At 49.7% G+C, this 18,240-nt stretch overlaps 1 protein-coding gene across 3 annotated transcripts in view; it reads left to right on the top strand.

The window, feature by feature from the left end:
• GRIK4 (glutamate ionotropic receptor kainate type subunit 4) overlaps positions 1 to 18,240 on the top strand; it is a 344,847-nt gene that overhangs the window by 291,582 nt on the left and 35,025 nt on the right. For 2 of the 3 annotated variants that reach the window (XM_077776706.1, XM_077776713.1), the window contains exon 13: positions 894 to 1,097. In XM_077776706.1, the coding sequence (XP_077632832.1) occupies positions 894 to 1,097 (204 nt within the window). Of the gene's footprint in view, positions 1 to 882; positions 1,098 to 18,240 lie in introns of those variants that run through there. The other variant, XM_077776720.1, reaches the window with a different exon arrangement.

Raw genomic sequence — 18,240 nt, 5'->3', positions numbered from 1 at the left:
CTCCCCTTCCAGACCGTCCATGCCAGTGATGCAACCATCCTTGGGACAGCCACCCAGGCCCCAACAGTCTGAGGACCCCCTACCCTCTGTGCCCCACCTGCTGTCAAGCCTCACCCTCTGCGTGTTTTTTCCGGCTCTCTGCTCTCCATCCGTATCTCACATCAGGAGAGAGTCTGCCCTCACCCCAAGATGCTTTCTCTTAATTATTTAATATTCTTAATCTTTAAGTCTTTCAAACTGCCCATGCTCCCCTACTATGTATGTGGGCTGTGCGTCCACCTTGCCCTGGCATTCAAGGCCCCTCTGACCCTGATTGATCTTCCTGGCACACAACTCACACTCCAACACAATAGAGGATCCATTGTCCCTGAAGAGGCCATGCTCCTTCTCACTCAAAATTATGCCCTTGAGCTTGCCTTTCCCCTTCCTCTGATGCCTTCCATTCATACCATTCCATCTGCATTCCATCACCTTCTGGAACCCAGCTTGGATTCTACCTACCCCCATGGGACCTTCTCTGGATGTTTCACCAGAAAGATCCACCCCTCTTGCCAAAGCTCTCATGGCTGGACCTGCTCTGCCTCGGGTTGCATTTGGTCGGTACATGCTCTTACCTCACCGGCTATATCCTGCATCCTAGTATGTCATAATGCCCTGTGATAGGTCCATGTAGAAGAAACAAACAGAAGGGGAAAAAAGAAGGGGTGGAACGGGGGTGAGGTCCACTGGTGACCTTGCACAAGACAGAGGGGAGTCAGCTTGACCCTCTGTGCATCGAGGCCCTTGTGTGTTCCTAGTAAGAGCCTCCCTGACCTCTGCCCCGGCACCCCCATCCCTTGTGGCTGAGACACCAGGGCTAAGATGAGAATGACAGCTGCCCAGTTTTGCTGCAGGAAAACCCGTATTTAATGCTGAAGGGGAACCACCAAGAGATGGAAGGCAATGACCGCTACGAGGGCTTCTGTGTGGACATGCTCAAGGAGCTGGCAGAGATCCTCCGGTTCAACTACAAGATCCGCCTGGTCGGGGATGGTGTGTACGGTGTTCCTGAGGCCAACGGCACCTGGACAGGAATGGTCGGGGAGCTGATCGCTAGGGTAAGGAAAGAACAGGTGATCAGGACTCAGGGGTGGGCTGGGGAGGGAGCCGGAAGGGCATGAGGTTGTGCCGAATGCCCCCAAAGCATCCATGTATTTAATCATGCATCTTTCGTGTATTTGTCCATTCTTGGCACAAATCTTTTCTGCCCTGTGGCTCTCCTAGTTCAGCACCTGTAACAGGTAAGGGAAGTTTTGACCAATTAATATGGATTTGAAGTTTGGGTTTGGGGTACATTTCTGGATACGCCTGGTGCTTTCTGATAGTTCCAATTGTTTCACTGCTCTGTAGCAGCCCCTGAAAAAGTTTGGACGGGACTGGGAGACTAGAACACAGCCCATCAGTTGACTTTGACACTGGAGAAGTGCTGTCAAGGGAAACATGGTAAAATAACAGGGGAAAAGGGTTCAACCGCCAGAGGAGATGGTCACGATCATGGATATTTTGTTGTTGCTTTTCGCATTACTCTCTGCTGCTGTTAATGTGCTTCTACAGACCCGAGCCAAGGTGCGCTTGGACAGGCTGTAGGTTTTCAGGGTGAATGTGGGGACTTGGTTGAAATACAGGTGAGCGTCGTAGAATGTCAGCCGTCTGTTTGGTTAGAGCAAGGATATAGAAAGTGCTTCCAGGGGGAAATCTCTTGTTTTCTTGGCACACACTATTAACACCTGTACAAGTTAATTAAATCATTACTGAGTCACGGTCCCTATTTCCATATCCGAGTTTCTGTGGCCAGGTCCTGGTGACGAGCACTCAGTGCAGAGAGCATGGACCTGGGTTCTTAGCGCGACCTTGAACCAAGCCCTTTCCTTCTCTGTGCCTTCCAAGTGCAGAAGGAGCCCCTGCAGCCTCCCAGTGAGTGCCAACGTGCAAGGGGCTTTGAATACATTATCTCGAATCCTCTCAAAACATACCTTTTAGCTGTTGTTATCCTCATTTTACAGTCGAGCCATCTGAAGCTCAGAGGGCTTCCATGACTTGTCTGAAGCCACAGAGTTAGTATGAGACAGGGCTGGGATTTGAACTTGGATCTGTGTAACAGCAGGGCCTGCATTCTTCCCACTCCACACCCCACCGCAGCCAGACTTTGATGCCACCAAGAAAGGTGCCCTTCAAACTGGCCCTTCCTTCTCTCCTTCCTTTTCATGCTCCCTCCCTCCACACCTCTCTTCCCTTCTGCCTGGCTTTCTTCTTTTCTTACCTACCTTCTTTTTTCCCTGCCCTTCATCTCTTGAGTTAATGCAACAATTTTAACTCTTTATATGTACCAAGCTTGGGGTATGAGACAAATTTTTGCCGTGATCATCTTCAAGGATAAAAATATTCATTTGGGATTAAATAAACGGTCTTTGATGATGCCTGATGAAATGTTCTGTATAGACAGGAGCGTGGAAACTATTTAAGAGCTGAGGAAGAGGGGTGCTTAGGAGATTGCCTGGCACTATAGATACCATTTTCAGTGACCTGGCAGGTTACGCAGCAAGACTCACGCAGAGAACTGTGAACCCTCCAGTGCGAGCTGATTCAGAATCGAGGCCCTGATTACAAGGAACAGAAGGCCTAGGGAGCTCTGCGAACATTTCACAGGGGCAGGGGGTAGGGGTGAAGGGTTCCTCAGAGAGCTGTCTGCTATCTTGATTTTGTTTATTTAATGTTTTTATTTATTTTTGAGAGAGCACAAATGGGAGGGGCAGAGAGAGAGGGAAACACAGAATCCCAANTAGGGGTGAAGGGTTCCTCAGAGAGCTGTCTGCTATCTTGATTTTGTTTATTTAATGTTTTTATTTATTTTTGAGAGAGAGGGAGAGAGAGCACAAATGGGAGGGGCAGAGAGAGAGGGAAACACGGAATCCCAGCCAGGCTCCAGGCTCCCAGCTGTCAGCACAGAGTCCGACACGGGGCTCAGACTCACAAACCATAAAATCATGACCTGAGCCAAAGTCAGACGCTTAACCGACTGAGCCACCCAGGCTCCCCCGTCTGCTATCTTTGAGACTTGAACCCACCCTGCTGAGGACGCCCATGCTTCAGCACAAAAGGATGTGCCGCTTTTCTCTACAGTCCCAGACCCTCCCCCCAGCCAAACAGTTTTTTTATTTGCATTTCTCTGCGGAGGGGCAGCCCAGTGGTTCAGCCTCAGAAAGCTGAACTCCAGGCCTTTTCCTTCTCTTACCAACAAACCTGGGGTCACCTTGAGCCCGTTTCTTCACGCTTCCTGGTGACTGGTAGGGTGACTTCAAGGATGTCAGAGTTAGTGTACAGCCAGTCCCTTTATCAGCCTCCTAATGAGCTATGACATGGACCGGCAGGGAGTGGGGAGGGGGCTCAAGGACATGCAGCTACACACTGAATGACTTGGGCAGTCGGCCAGGGATCTTCAAATTTACCCCAGATCGGCTTTCAAGCCCAAACCCTTGCTGCTTTGGTCTCATCTCTACGTAACTACTTGTATCAATCAATTAATTACTTAAACCATTAATTCAGTAAATACTTGTTGAATACCTTCCACTATTCTAGATGCTGGGGATACAGTGGGGAACACCATAGCTGTGGACCCTGCCCTCATGAAACTTATCAGTGAGAGACAGATGTTAGTGAAGGATCGCATTAATAATAGAATTTCAAACCATAAAGTGCAAGTAGAAGGAGCCTTAAGGACGTATGAGATCCAGGGCAGTGGGATAGTCTCGAGAGGCAAGAAGGCAGGGGAGGGAAGGCTTCCCTCGGGAAGTGATGTTGGAGCTGGTGTCTGAGGAATGGGAAGAGCATTCCAGCCCAGGGGCTGTCTGGATGCCACTGGGATTGATTCTGGGAGGGAGTGGGTGGTGCTGGGACCCCCCCCTTCCCCAGGTTCAACGATAAGATATGTCTGCCAAAACGTTCCCTAGGTTTACATTAGTCCCAAAGCCTAGACCCATCCTGTGTGACCTCTGCCCCTAGTCGTACAGAAACATTTCCGAGGCTGGAACAGCAGAGCCTTGAATGTCAGAGCTCAGCGCATCTAAACCTATCGCTTTTGCAGATGAAGCGGTGGAGGGTCAAAAAGGTCATATAACCTGCCAGAGATCACCTAGCTCATACGTTCCAAGCCCACATTGAAGCCCTGGGCTCTCTGGCTTCAGCGCTCGTGGTCTGAGAGAGCACAGATCCCGATGTCAGACCTAAGCTGAAGTTTCAGTTCATGCACTTACTGGCTATCTATTCTCCAGCGAGTTATTTTATCCTTTCTGTCCCTTCTGCAAGCCTTCAGCGTTCACCTGGAAGAATTTTTTTTTTTAAAGATTTAAAATAACACACACATGGGGGTGCCTGGGTGGCTTAGTCAGTTAAGTGTCTGACTCTTGATTTCAGCTCAGGTCATGATCTCACAGTCCATAGGTTCGAGCCCCAAGTCGTGCTCTGTGCTGACAGTGTTGAGCCTGCTTGAGATTCTTTCTCTTTCCCTCTCTCTCTGGCCCTCCCTTGCTCTCTCTCTTTCTCTCTCAAAAAATAAATAATAAAATAACACACACACAGAGGGTTTGACCTACAGAAAGTACGAGCGGTCTTAAGCCGGGTCTCCCTAGAAAACTGAGCCCAAGGGAGAAGTTCCCATGTGAATTCAGGGAATACACTTCCAAGGCAGCCAAAGTGAGGGGGAGGGGAGGAGAGCGGCAGGCCAGGAGGACATCTGTCCATCCGTATAAGGGAGTACGTCCCTGTGCTGGCCATAGCTCTGCTCTAAGCACAGCTGAATGTTCACGCTTCAGAGAGACCTAGGAAACCAGCATCACCGGACAGCCCATAGCGATGGGGAGGAGAATTCATCTGCTGAGTCTCCTCTCTCCTCGACTGAGGTTCCCCCCACAGGGTGTCACCTCTTCCATGTGCCCCAAGCCCTGTGGCTGCCTTCAAACAAGTCAGATCCTTAATCAACAGTGACAGCTCCCCTAGGTCAAGCCGCAGCGATGGGGGTGAGCAGCTGAGCCCCTCCCTGCCTGCAGCCTTGCCCAAGGCCGGGCGCATGGCCTCGTTTCCACGAGGTTCCATGTTCCTACATCTCAGCAGCCTCAGGAAGCCTCAGGGCTGGAGGCTGGAGCACAGGAACAGGGGTGAGCTGAGGTCACTGGCAGGGTCAGGAGGAGCAGACACAGTGGGCCAGGCCAGCCAGGAGGGTGGGCTGCCGCGATAGCACTGGCCCCGGCCACCAGGGCAGTGACAGAATGTGCTGTGGATTGTTAGGGTGCAGTTGCTGTCGGGCCATCCGCCTGGAGGCCATAGGTAAGACTGAGCTTGACTCCGTCCCCCTTCTGGCTGGGGGAGCCCAGAAACGAGCATTACCTGGTTTGGACAAGGAGAGTTTATTTATTTATTTTTTTTAAGTAAGCTCAAAACCCAACATGGGGCTTGAACTCACAACCCTGAGACCAAGAGTCACATGTTCTACACACTGAGCCAGCCAGGCACCCCTCAGGAATGATTATTATTAGGTTCATGGAGGTACACCAGGTTGTGTCTCAGCAGCCCCTTCTCGTTCAAGGAGAATGCCTTCCCCGCATAGGAAGAAAAATGACATTGAGTCCATCATCTGTTAACAGCTCCAAGTGGAAACAGTTGTTCACAGAGTCACACTGGGGTAAGCCTGAGATTTTATCATGGGGGCGCGGTGGTCCTGGGCACGGGGGCTGCTCACCCACATGGCACATGCAGCATCTAGGGGAAGAGACAGTGTAAAGGGTGAGGCCCCCAGGGTGTGCATGTCCAGGGAGGCCCCCTGGGTAGCGAGCAAGACGAATCCCCATTGTCCTGCAGTAAGAGAGACAGAAGCTAGATATAAAGGGGAACCACAGCCCCCACACAAGGGATCCATAACCCTTGGTTAAGGAATCTTTTTTTTTTTTTTAATGTTTGTTTATTTTTGAGAGAGTAGGGAAGGAGTAGAGAGAGAGGGAGACACAGCATCTGAAGCAGGCTCCAGGCTCTGAGTTGTCAGCACCGAGCCCGACACGGGGCTCGAACCCATGAACCATGAGATCATGACCCGAGCCGAAGTCGGATGCTTAACCGACTGAGCCATGCAGGCACCCCAGGAATCTCTTTTTATAGAGAGTCTGAAGAACACAATAGCTTCCCGCATGTCTGAGTGATACAGAGTGAAGTACAGAGACATGGGGCCAACTCCAGTGGGTGTTTAAGAGCCTCAGAGTTCACGTCCATTATCACCTGCTTATCCAAGGCTCTTGGGCTCCAACACATGGCCTATTAGTTGTAGAAGAACATTCAAGCATGTTTTCTGCATCTGTTTGGAAACCATCAGAAGACATCTTTTGGCACAAATCCCATTACAAGTGGAAATGTGGTTAAAGTGACAAGTGGGTTCACATAAACTGGACCAGGTGGGTGGCCTCTCACCCGGGTGCTGTTTTTGAGCAGCGGAGGTGAGAGGGATGACTGTTTGGGGAGGCTCTTGGATCTGGAGTCATTTGTCTGGATTCATTTGTCCCCAGTCAGATCCTTCCCAGCTGAGCCCACAGCAGGGCTGCCCACAGTGATGGTGGAGGTGTCTTGGTGGAGGTGAACGTGGCAGAGGAAGAGGTAGACTGGAGTGGTGTGAAGAAGGAGGTACCCCAGGAACAGTCTTGGGGGTCCTCCTGTATCACTCCAATAAATTTATTTACAGTCTTAATTGAAGTTGTTCAAGGTATTCAGATACAAAGATGAATAGATAGCTCCCAGGTCACTCTTCGATGGGAGACAGTTGGGTGAAAGCACAGTGAGAAAGGCAGTGAAGAGGAAGAGCAGGGTATGGACAGAGGTCTGGAGGACCGGTTCTTGATTCTGCTGGTGACATGTGGGAGAGTCGCCTGCAGGAAGTGATGTTTGACCAGAATCTTTAAGGATGGAGAGAGGCTGGCCAGTCACAGGACGGACACGGAGAGCCAAGAGCATGCCAGGAGGGAAGGAGCATGAGATGCAAGGCTGAAGGTGCATGGATATTTCCATTTTAGGTTAGAATGCCTAAAGCAGAGCATGATGGGAAATGAGGGTAGGAAGCAGGCAGAGGTCATTGGTGAAGGGCCCACATGGCTTCCGACAGCATGGAGCGTGGACAGCTGGAGGAGTGGGATGAGGCTGAGGCAGGGGAGCCTGCGTGTGCAACACAGGTCTTTGCTTTCTTAGACTCATTTCAGGAGTAAACTTCAGGATCACGGAGCTGCATCATTCGTGCCTTGTCTGGATGCCTCTTGTTTTGGTTAAACCATTAAAAGGCTTATTGAGTTGCTATTAATAGATCCTACTTGTCAGTGGTCAGATGATGAATCCTTTAAATTGGCTTTATTTCTTTATTATTAATTTTTTTTATTTTAGAGAGCACACACGAGTGGGGGAGGGGGCAGAAGGTGACAGAGAGAATCTTAAGCAGGCTCCATGCTCAGTACAGAGCCCAGTGTGGGACTTGATCCCACAACCCTGGGATCATGACCTGAGCCAAAATCAACAGCTGGACGCTCAACCAATTGAGCCACAGGTGCCCCTTCCCTTCTGATTTCTTAATGAATATGTATTTTATACAAGTAAAAATGGGGTCATAGTATATGTACTGTTTTGTAACCTGTTGAAAACTACTTAATATATAAATCATCAGGACTCAGGGACCAGATGAATGTGGACCATGAGAGAGAGCGGTTGCAGTAAGAAAGCTCCCAGATTTGTAAGTTGGACATCAGGGTGGATGATAATGCCAGCTGTTGAGGTGGAAAATTCAAGAGACAGTCAGTCTGAGAAGTAAAGGGAGGATGAAGTTAGCTTTCGAATGGGGAACTTGGAAATGCCTTACAGATACCCAGGTAGAGGCATTCAGCAGAGAGTTGGCTACAGCACACTTGGCACACTGAGGCTGTATTTGCAAGGGTGCACGATAGATAGGAAGTGACTGGTGGGGAAGGAATCACCCAGGAGAAAACACATGCTCAAGAGGCTGCCACAGGCCACAGAAAAAAAAAATGGGTAACAGTGTTTTCCACCCCTTGGAAGGAAGTACAGAAAAGCATTCTTCAGAGTTAGCAATACAGAAAGAAGTCACTGGCAAGAGCGGTTTTGCAGGTGGCCAGATTGAGATAAGATGGCGGTGGTTGAATGCTGGAAGAATGACCTGTACAGAAGCCTCGCTTTTATGGGAAAGCAGGATAAGGGGTTGTCGCTAGAGGGAGCTGTGGAGCAGAAAGGTTGGTGGTTGTATTTTTGTGGGGTTTTTTTTAACGTTAAGCTTATTGTCAGGTTGGTTTCCATGTAACACCCAGTGCTCATCCCAACAAGTGCCCTCCTCCATGCCTATCACCCATTTTCCCCTCTCCCCCACCCCCCATCAACCCTCAGTTTGTTCTCAGTATTTAAGAATCTCTTACGGTTTGCCTCCCTCCCTCTCCTCAACTATTTTTCCCCTTCCCCTCCCCCTTGGTCCTCTGTTAAGTTTCTCCGGATCCACATATGAGTGAAAACATATGGTAACTGTCTTTCTCTGCCTGACTTATCTCACTTAGCATCATACCCTTGAGTTCCATCCACATTGCTACAAATGGCCAGATTTCATTCTTTCTCATTGGGTTGGTGGTCATTTAAAACAAACTCCCTATAGAAAGAGCTGCTCATCAGAGTTGAGAATGGGTGGGGGCAGGCAGGATACAGAGTCAGCCACATGGCTGGAGCAATGTCTGGGTTGGGTGACCATAAAGACTGGGCAGAACAGGGGGTAGTGGATGGGACATTTGTGAAAGAGATTTAGAGTCTTTGCCAAGATTGAGAACTTCTTCCCAAGGCGGATAACTGAGAAGCAGCACCATCAGGGGTATATCTGTCCGGAGTGTTGTCTCAGTAACACTTTATAAGATTGTGCAGTGATTTCATGTCCATAACCACTTTCATCAGTGTTCACTCTTTACCTATTTCACAACAGCTCTGTGAAATGCATATCATTATCCCTATTGTAGAGGTAAGCCACCTGAGACTTAGAAGTACAAAATGATTCTCCAAGGGTCCCACCACCAACAAGTGGCAAAGTGGATCAAGCCTAGGCACTAGTCCACGGCAGCACACAACCTCACGTGCTGGAATGGCAGCCTCGGGTCCCCAAAACCTCCATTGGCATTCACTTTGGAGATGTCCTTCTAGGCAGAGGTTGTAGGTGGTTCCCGGGACTTGGTACCCAGATCTGGCGCTGGCCTATGAAGGGATGCACTCCACCTCTAAAGGGAAAGAGCCAGGCAGATGGCCTCTGTGACCCCTTCCACTCCCCCCACAGTGTGGGTGAGGCATTCTTGTCCATTAAGCCCCAAGCACTGGTGTCCTGGAAGGGGAGAGACTGCATTTCATATCCTTAGGACCCTGCTTCCGAGCACATTCAGGAAGAGGAAGAGTCTCCCTCGAGCTTCAAAGTTCAGAACCAGCCACCCTGTTGGCATTCAGCACCGTGTTGGCAGAATGGCACATTTAAGTTCAAAGAGAAGAGGGCTTTGGAAGGCTTAGCATCAAGGATCATAAGCCTTTGACATCCAATTGCTCTTACCAGTGACATTTTGATGAATTAAGTGTAAATGAAGCTGAAATGCCTCATTCCATTTCCCCTGCTGGGCCCCTTTGAGAAAGGATTGTGGAGCGAATTTGCCAGAAGCCTGCTAGGGTGGGCTGTCCGTGGCCTCAATCCACTGGGAAAGTTGTCCAGAGACATAGCGCTGAACTAAAAAAAAATACCCAACTAGTCCCCTGGGATTACTTTTCACCATGAGAACAGAGACTATTTTAACTGCAAATAGGTCATCGAATTCTATTCTTTAAAAGAAAGATACCAATCCAGGGGCTAAAACTGAATGTTCAACTCATCCCCCATGTGATATCCAAGCTCAGGGTGAATTTTACTCTTGGTTTCTGAATTTACACAAATCAGGAAGAGAATGGGCTTCAGTGACCACTCATTCATTCATTCATTCATTCATTCATCAAAGTACCCACCCCTTGACAAGCACTCTCTGGGTGTGAGGAATTCCCAGTAAGGAGACCAGGATCTACTCTAAGAGCCAGACAGGTAAAGCAAGAATTACAGTACCATGTGATATGCGCTATATTAATGGTGATGATAATAATCATGGCTGACATGTATTGAGTGTTTCCTATGAGCCAGGTGCTGTTCTAAGCCCTTGATTGTATTAACTCATTTAGTCCACACAGCGATCAAATGTTGCAGATGAGAAACCTGTACAAGGTCAGGTGGGTGGTGAGGGGCAGGGGCAGGTCTGGGAGAAGTACGGGCAAGGTGGTACAGGTGTGAACAGGGAAGAGCCTTCCAAGGAAAGGATGTATTGAGGATGGAGAAGGATCCTCTTGGTAGAAAAGAATACTCTAGATGCAGCAAATGCCAAGATACGTGCTGAGCAGTGTGAATGGTTCTCTGTGGCTGGAGTCAGACATGGGAAGGAGCAGAGCAGAGGAGGGCTGTAGGCAGGGGCCAGTTGTGATAGGTTTTATGTGTTTGGATGTTTAAACTCTGTCCAGAAGGATAACCGGGAGCCATTGAAGAGCAAAATGGTCTGTTTTATTGGAAGAAGGGAGTGGCATTATTGGCTTTGGTTTACAAAGGTTCCTCTGGCAAGAGAGAGGGGAATGGGCTGGATGTGGGGGGACCAGATGCAGGTGTATTCACTAGACAGCTGTCCTGTGATCAGGCGGATGGGATGGGACTCAAATCAAGGCAGTGGTGGAGAGGATGCCCAGGAAAAGATGGCGACATGTGAAGATTTCATCATTTAATTCTAGGGCCTGTTGAGTGGGGTGAGCTTCCCTTTCATGTAGGCCTTTAAGGGTGGGGTTGGGTACTTGCCTTTCAGGGAAGGAGGCTGTTCGACTCTAGGAACGGTCCTTTCTGGAAGAGCATCGTGAGGGATGCATGTCAAGTCGCAGTGCTGCCTACGACTCCCCGAGACCTGGGCGGGGGAGAATCCATCTTGTCTGGCTCATTATTCACAGACTGTCGTCCTTGAGAAGAAAAGGGCCAGAGCCCTGGACCCCATGTGGGGCCACGGCCGCCTCCGCCCTCCCTCTCAGCAGTCTCTGCCTTTTCACAACTCTGTCTCATTTCTAGTCCTCAAAGCTTCTGTTCTGCCACACGCCTCCTTTTACCTACCTGATAAAAAGCCAATGAAAGCAGTTTGGAGACTGCAGCCACACTCCCATTCTTCTGAGATGACTATACCAGCGGCCGCCAATACAGCTGGGCTCTCCTGTCTGCCTCTGTGACTGCCTGCCTCTCCCCATTCAGGGGTGACCTGCATGATCCCCACAAAATTGGGATGAGCCCCCAGATCCACCAGAGGGTTCTCTTAAGGCCTTCAGATTGTCTCCTTCCTCTCGCTTCCCTTAGCTTTGTGGAGAATCAGGATGGGGATCTCCTGTGCTCCAGACACTTGGTCACATCTCTTCTGAGTTCCATGCTGAGCCCCCTGGAAAGAGAGTAGGAGGGGAGGGGGCTGATCACTCCTGACCAGGGCCAGGCACTCTACAGGAGCTCTACACACGGTACTTCATTGAATCCTCATATGACTTGAGAGGCAGGAATTCTCACTCCAGCGCACAGAGATGAGGACATGGAGACTCAGAGTTGAGCAATTAACACAAGCGCAGATACACACCGAGTAGCCAGAGCCCAGACTCGTACCCTCTCCAGACCCCAGTCTTGTGCTCCCCTCAGTGCACTGCAAAGGGCACCTGAGACCTCGGGACTGGCACACAGAATGCTTGTGGCTGAATCTTCCTGACCCATTGGAATAATGGGGAGGAAGGAATAGGCTGCTCTAGGAGAATGGCAATAAGGCAGGTGGCTCTGAGTGGCCGGCTTGAGAGGGACACTTGGATGCCTCTTCTGTCCTCCCTCCCGTTATCCTGGGGGTGGGTGCTTTTGTAACTACTTCCTTCTTAGAGACCAAGAACACACTGCCCCAGGGATGCCGACACCTGGAAATGCTCGGATTTGAAACCAGGCTCCTTGCCTCTAGGAGCTGTCCAGCTAGAAGGGCGGGCAGATAAGCAGAAATTATTCTAACACAAGATTGTATGGGGTAAGTGCTAAATTAGAAACACAAAGTCCACCATACTCGAATAGCAGAGTCGGAGGCAGAAATTACTTCTGAACAGGACTACTGGGATGGAATCTTAGTGGAGGGAAGACTGGCAGCTCCTTGAGGCCAAGCCCAATATCTTATTCATCTTGACGTCCTTATGCACCTAACACAGTGCCTAGAACACAGCAAAGCATGAAGAAACAGTTCCTTCTAATCCTCCAGAATGAGGCACCATGCATAAGTGTTCTTTGCATGAACTTAGGGAGATTATCCATCAGCGGGTTTATGCCAACCCAGCTGTCAACCCAAGGCTTAGAAAACCAGGCTATCAATTGAATAATCAATCAGCAGAAGGTAACTTAACACGTATTATGTGTAGGTCACTGTGCCCTTTTAACCTCAGGGTAACAGGGCAGGTCCAATTTGGCTCTGCCTTTGGAAGGTTACAGACAAGATGATGTGGAGGGAGGGGGAGTACAGATCCTTCAGAGAAACGTTTGCCCCAGTGTGGCCATGACGGATGTGAGTTCATTGCTAGGGGAGCCCTGAGCAAGGCGACCAAGTAATGGCGTTGTACATCACCTGTGAAGGTACACAGCCTAAATCCTTACCTCCCCGAAAGCACGTTCCTTGTGGAACGTGAGGTCCAGAGAAGGCCGGCCCAGATTCAGGAAGGGACCTCGACTGGAGTTGATATGGGATTCTCAGGGGGGTTGGGGTTCAGTTGTGTTCAGAGTTGTATCAGCAGCTTCAGACTGGGAGTTCCTCCAAACCCCATGGGTGTCTAGAAGCAGCCTGGGCAACTGTCAGAGGCTCACTTCTTGGGAATTATTTCCACCTTCCCCACTGAGTGCCAGCTGTTAAGGGGAGTGAGGGGGTCTGCAAAAGAAATGGAAATGTATTAAGTAAGGCATCTGAAAGCCTTCTAAGAGACTGGCTTGCTGTTCAACAAAAGAGACAGGCAGTAGGGAATTGATTTGGGGCAGGGGTGGGGAAGGAAGCTATAGAAAATGGTATCTTGATATCTTCTAAGGGTTCTTTGGTCCTAATTGCCCACCCCATATGGCAGAGGTAGGATGTTATCTGCAGGCTCATTCATGCTCTGGGCTCTAAGAGCTCTTTCCAGAGCTCCAGTTCAGCTCCTGGGCACTTAACCTCCATCTCAGTCCCCAAAGTGCATTCTTGTACACCACCTAGTTTTAGTAATTCAGTTCCCGATTATTCCTCAACCCTGAATCTAACCCTGGTCCTTGGACCCCCTTTCTCCACAGGAGTAAGGACCCTACCCCTGAACCTGAGACCAGGGCCCTAACTAACCCTGCTGATGTATTTCCCATCCTCAGCCAATATTACCTGCCCACGGGTACCTTGATTCAACATCAGTTGTGGCTTCAGGTTGACAAGACACAATTCTTACTTGCACTGAACTATATATAGTTGCACGTGCTATATATGTAGAACCTCAAAATACAGTTGTACAGGTAGTAGATTGTACAGGGAGTGCACGGGGCCTGGAACCTAAAGCTCACACTGCTCACCACGCATGGGCAGTGGTGGGGGCGTGTATCCACCTGTAGATTCTCTTCCTACAGAGAAGCCTCTGGTTTGCCAACCCACGTGCCCACTATGCGGGCTGGAAGGATCAATTTTTATGTCATACAATGGCCCCAGCTATACTTGGAAGGAGGTCCGATGTATAAAAATAATGAGACCATAGCATGTGATATATGCAAAATGGAATCCTACAAAGTTTTGTGGGAACACAGAGGAAAAAGGAAACAGTTCTACTTCAGGAAGCCAGGCAGAACTTTCAAGCAGAGCTAAGGATAATAATAGCTATTGTTTATTGACTACCTCCTACCTGCCAGGCATTTATCATACACCATTTCCTCTCCAACAACAATCTTAAAAGATAAGTATAATGATTCTCATTTTATAATGAAGATGCTGAGGTTAACCCCCGCTTAAAAGAAAGGCTAATTCAAGGTCATATAGCTAACAAGGGATTGATCTGGAATTCAAAGCCAAGCCTGGCTACATCAAAGTCCACAGTCCTTCTAACACACTATGATGCCTGAAAGGGAGGTATAGTCAAGTTGGACCTTGATGGACAACCAGTTGACAAGCTCCAGGGGGGAAAGATTTGCAGACAGGGAGCTGTGGGGGCAGACGCAGAGTCTGAAATATTTGACAGCCTTAAGGAACGTGACTAGTGTGATGTAGGCTTATTACAGGTTGAAGGGAGGTCAGTAGCTTTGAGGTGATGCCGGAAAGGCACAGCTAGGCCAGGTGGTGAGGATCGCTGTAAGGAGTTTGGGCTTGATTTTATGTTTGTCTATTGTTGAGAGGTGGGGACCCAGAGAGGGAGACAGAATCTACTGTCAGCATAGAACCTGATGCGGTGATTGAACCCATGAACCGTGAGACCATGACCTAAGCCGAAGTTGAATGCTTGACCAACTGAGCCACCCAGGTGCCCCAGGAGTTTGGGCTCGATTTTAAAGATTTCAAAGATGATAGAGAGTTGCTGGTTTTGAGGGTTTTTTTGGGTTTTTTTTGTTTCTTTGTTTGTTTGTTTGCCTTTAAGCAGATGAGTAACCAGATTAGCTCCTTGGTGTAGAAATAGACCCTATAAAAGCAGTTCTCAAATTGTGGTCCTTGAACCAGCAGCATCAAGCACCACCCAGGAATTGTGTGAAATCCAAACTCAGGGGTCCCGTCTGGACCTTCTGAATCAGAAACTCTGGAGTGGAGCCCAGCGTTTTGCATTTTAACAGGCTTCTCAGGTGATTGCGATGCACCTTCAAGTTCAAGAGTGCTGGCTGATGCCCACGCATCCCCAGTTTGGGAACCGCTGGTGCCTATGGCTCTTGACTTTGAGAACCACCGGTGCCTGTGCAGTTTGGTAGATCGATGGAGTGGGGAGGAACTGGTGGCAAGGAAACCAGTGCAGACACTACTGAATAATTCAAATGAAGTCTTGAATGATGGCAGCAGCAGTGAGAGCCGAGTTGCGGTAATGGATTAAGCAGGCATTGCAGAAGTAAAATGGATGGGGCTTGGTGATTGAATGGGGAGAGAGCAGCGAAGGGAGGGCGAGGGCACTCTCTGGGCTGATTCCTGCTCTGTTTCGGATGACAGGTGGCTGGCAAAGTCACGAACTGAGAAATAGTACATGGGAACAGAGTAGCTTTAGGAGGCGAAGACGTACATGTAATACATGACGTGGGTCTGAAGTGCTGGCAGGACTCTGAGGGTGAGAAGGACAGGCGGTCATGGCTGACGAAGGCCAGCGGGAGGGCAGAGCTGGCCCTCTCCTGTCCCTGTCACCTGTTACCCATGTCTCTGCAGGAGGCTGTCCTTGCACTTGCTCTCTGGGCCTAACACTCAGGTCCTCAGCCTCCCCACCGTCCATCCCCCTGTACACACGCACACATGCAGACGTGTGCACCTGCTTGGGATGTGGGCACCCAGGGTCGGTCCGTCCCTCTCCCAGGCTGACCTGGGTTGAGTCCTCTTCGCCACTCCACGCCTGGACGTGACACAAGCTTACCAGGTCAACAAAGCAAGTAGCCCATGTCCAGTCCCGCTCCCACAGTGGGGAAGTCTAGCAGCCCTCCAGAAGTTACATGCAATGGTGGTGGCCTGCTGCGCTGTCCTGAACCCCCTCTTTTCTTGCCCTCTGTGGGAAGAGGGGGCACAAGAAGCAGAAATTCCCTCCAGCGGAGGGTTCTCCGGGCCATCTCTTGGGGAAAGAGGCACCTCTGTTAGGTGACAAGGTGCTGGTGAGTCCACATGTCCTCTTAGGCTTCGGGAAAAATACCTTGAGTTGCAAGTCAAGGTCTGTCCCTGAACCTTCCATCAATAGCTGAATCTTCCTGGGTTACTATCGCTCACATGTCAAATGAGCATATCTCCTCCCCCTGTGCCCTGCTTTGCATCAGCCACAATTTCACCAATATCCCTGGGGTCTGATGGCCTGATTGAGAGCCCCCAGGGCCCTGTATCTCCTGTCACTTGTCTCTCACTCTCTGTGCTGCATTGTCGCTGGCCTTGTCTTGGTTGCTTGGACACAGTTTGCTTTGTTCCAACATATGGCCCATACATTTGCTCTTCATTCTATCAAAAATCTGTTTTCCCCGAGTCTCCAATATACCATTTCCTTCTCATTATTTAGGTCTAAGCCAGGTGTCACCTCCTCCGAGAAGCATTCTTTCTCTGCCACCCTAAAGGACCCGCATCCTTTCTCTTAGTTATACTCTCCCACATTACCTTCTTGTATTATCTTCAAAGAGATTATCACCATTTAAAGTCATCTTGCTTATTATGGGACTATTTGATTCTCGTGCATCTCCCTTCACTAGAATGTAAGTTCTCTGAGATCAAGAACTACATCTGTCTTATTCATCTGTGTACTGGTAGCACCTAGAACAGGCCCAGCATACAGCAGCGCTCAGCAGTTATGGGATGGGTGGATGGTTGGATGGATAGATGGATGAGTGGATAGGTAGGTGGATAGGTGGGTGGATGGATGGATGGACACACAGATGGATGGATGGGTGGATGGATAGATAGATGAGTGGATAGGTAGATGGGTGGATGGGTGGGTGGATGGATGGATGGATGGATGGATGGATGGATGGATGGATGGGATGCGATGCTGTGAAGCCATGTGCAAAAGAACTAACCATTATAGCCCCTGACCCCAAGAAAGTTCGAGCCTGGACAGAACAGCCCAAGGCTAAGAACCAGCTACAGGTTTTCAGATGATCCCTTCGACTAGCAGCAGGAAGAGCACATAATTGGCCTAGATATACTGGTGCGTTCAGCAGGATGGGGCTGTAGGAGTTGATGTCTTCTCCGAGGCTGCCCTTTCACAGCAGCCATGGGGCCTACACAGGCTTCCTATAAATCTCTGCCTCCGCTAGCAACCCATAGCTAGGCCTCCAGCTCACCCCACTGCATAAGCAACCTCACCCCTCTATCCTCTCACCAAGGTTTGGGAATGTCCAGGGTTAGTTGTCCGGCTCTAAAATTGACCCCCACCCCCCAATCTCCTGATTTGTTCCCCGAATCACAGCTCTACCTCTGTCTAGAATCTTCAATTGGCTTAACCAGGTATCTGCTCACCCCCCACCACACACACATTTATCTTCCAACTGCCTTTGGAGTAAACCTTGTCCCACTGTATTTGCTGGCTTTGTTTCCTGAGCTTGTGTGTTGAGGGGTGACAGCAGCCCGAGAACCGTGGAGCATGCTCCTGATCACCTGCCTGGACGTCTGCGTCATTTCACCTGAGGCTCCCGTGCCGTGCTCAAGCCTTTGTGGTGCCCTGTGCTGGCCTTCTGCCTGTCCCTTGGCTGCAAAGTGCTCTACAGATAATTAACGGGTGCTTTTGACTGAGTACTCCCTACATACCAGACACAGAGCTAACAATTGCTTTACAAGTAGCATCTCATTTAATCTTGAAAGAACCTTACAAGGTAAAGTTTTATGACCCCCATCTTGTAGACCCACAAACAGGCTCTCAGGTTAACTCACCCAAGCCACATGGTGGCTGTGAAGTGGCAGACTCCGAGCTCAGATGGGTCCACGGTGTGTTCTTTTAATTACTGTGCAGAGCTGCCCGGAACACACACCAGGCTTTGCTTACCTAGCAGTACCTCAGTCATCACATCCTGCTGCCGTGGCTTCCTCCCCTGCCCCAGCAGGCCGGCCCCGCTCACCTCTTGTCTTCCTATGAGTAAATAGGCCCGCTTCAAAGAATCCAAATGTGACAGCTCCCCCTGTCCTCTGGCCATCTCTCACTCGCAGAAATGAATTTGCTCCAGAAGGTCTTGTGGTGTCCCGCTTGCTTGTTGCTGTGGCTTGGCCTCCCCGTCTCACAGTTCTGGCCAGAATCATATGCTTTGAGGGGCTTATTCGCAGACTGTTTTTCTTGCCATCCCGTGGCTTGTCAGGAGCAGCTGACATCCCGCCATTTGTCAGCGTGAGAACCAGGCCTGTCTTGATTGTGCGAGTGGTGGTGTTTTGGCAGGTGTGGAGTGCTGTTCTG

Source organism: Crocuta crocuta, unplaced genomic scaffold, assembly GCF_008692635.1.
Source record: "Crocuta crocuta isolate KB4526 unplaced genomic scaffold, BGI_CrCroc_1.0 scaffold271, whole genome shotgun sequence".
NCBI classification, from domain to species: domain Eukaryota; kingdom Metazoa; phylum Chordata; class Mammalia; order Carnivora; family Hyaenidae; genus Crocuta; species Crocuta crocuta.
Note: the sequence above shows the minus strand (reverse complement) of the source record. Positions and strands in the feature narration are given on the sequence as shown.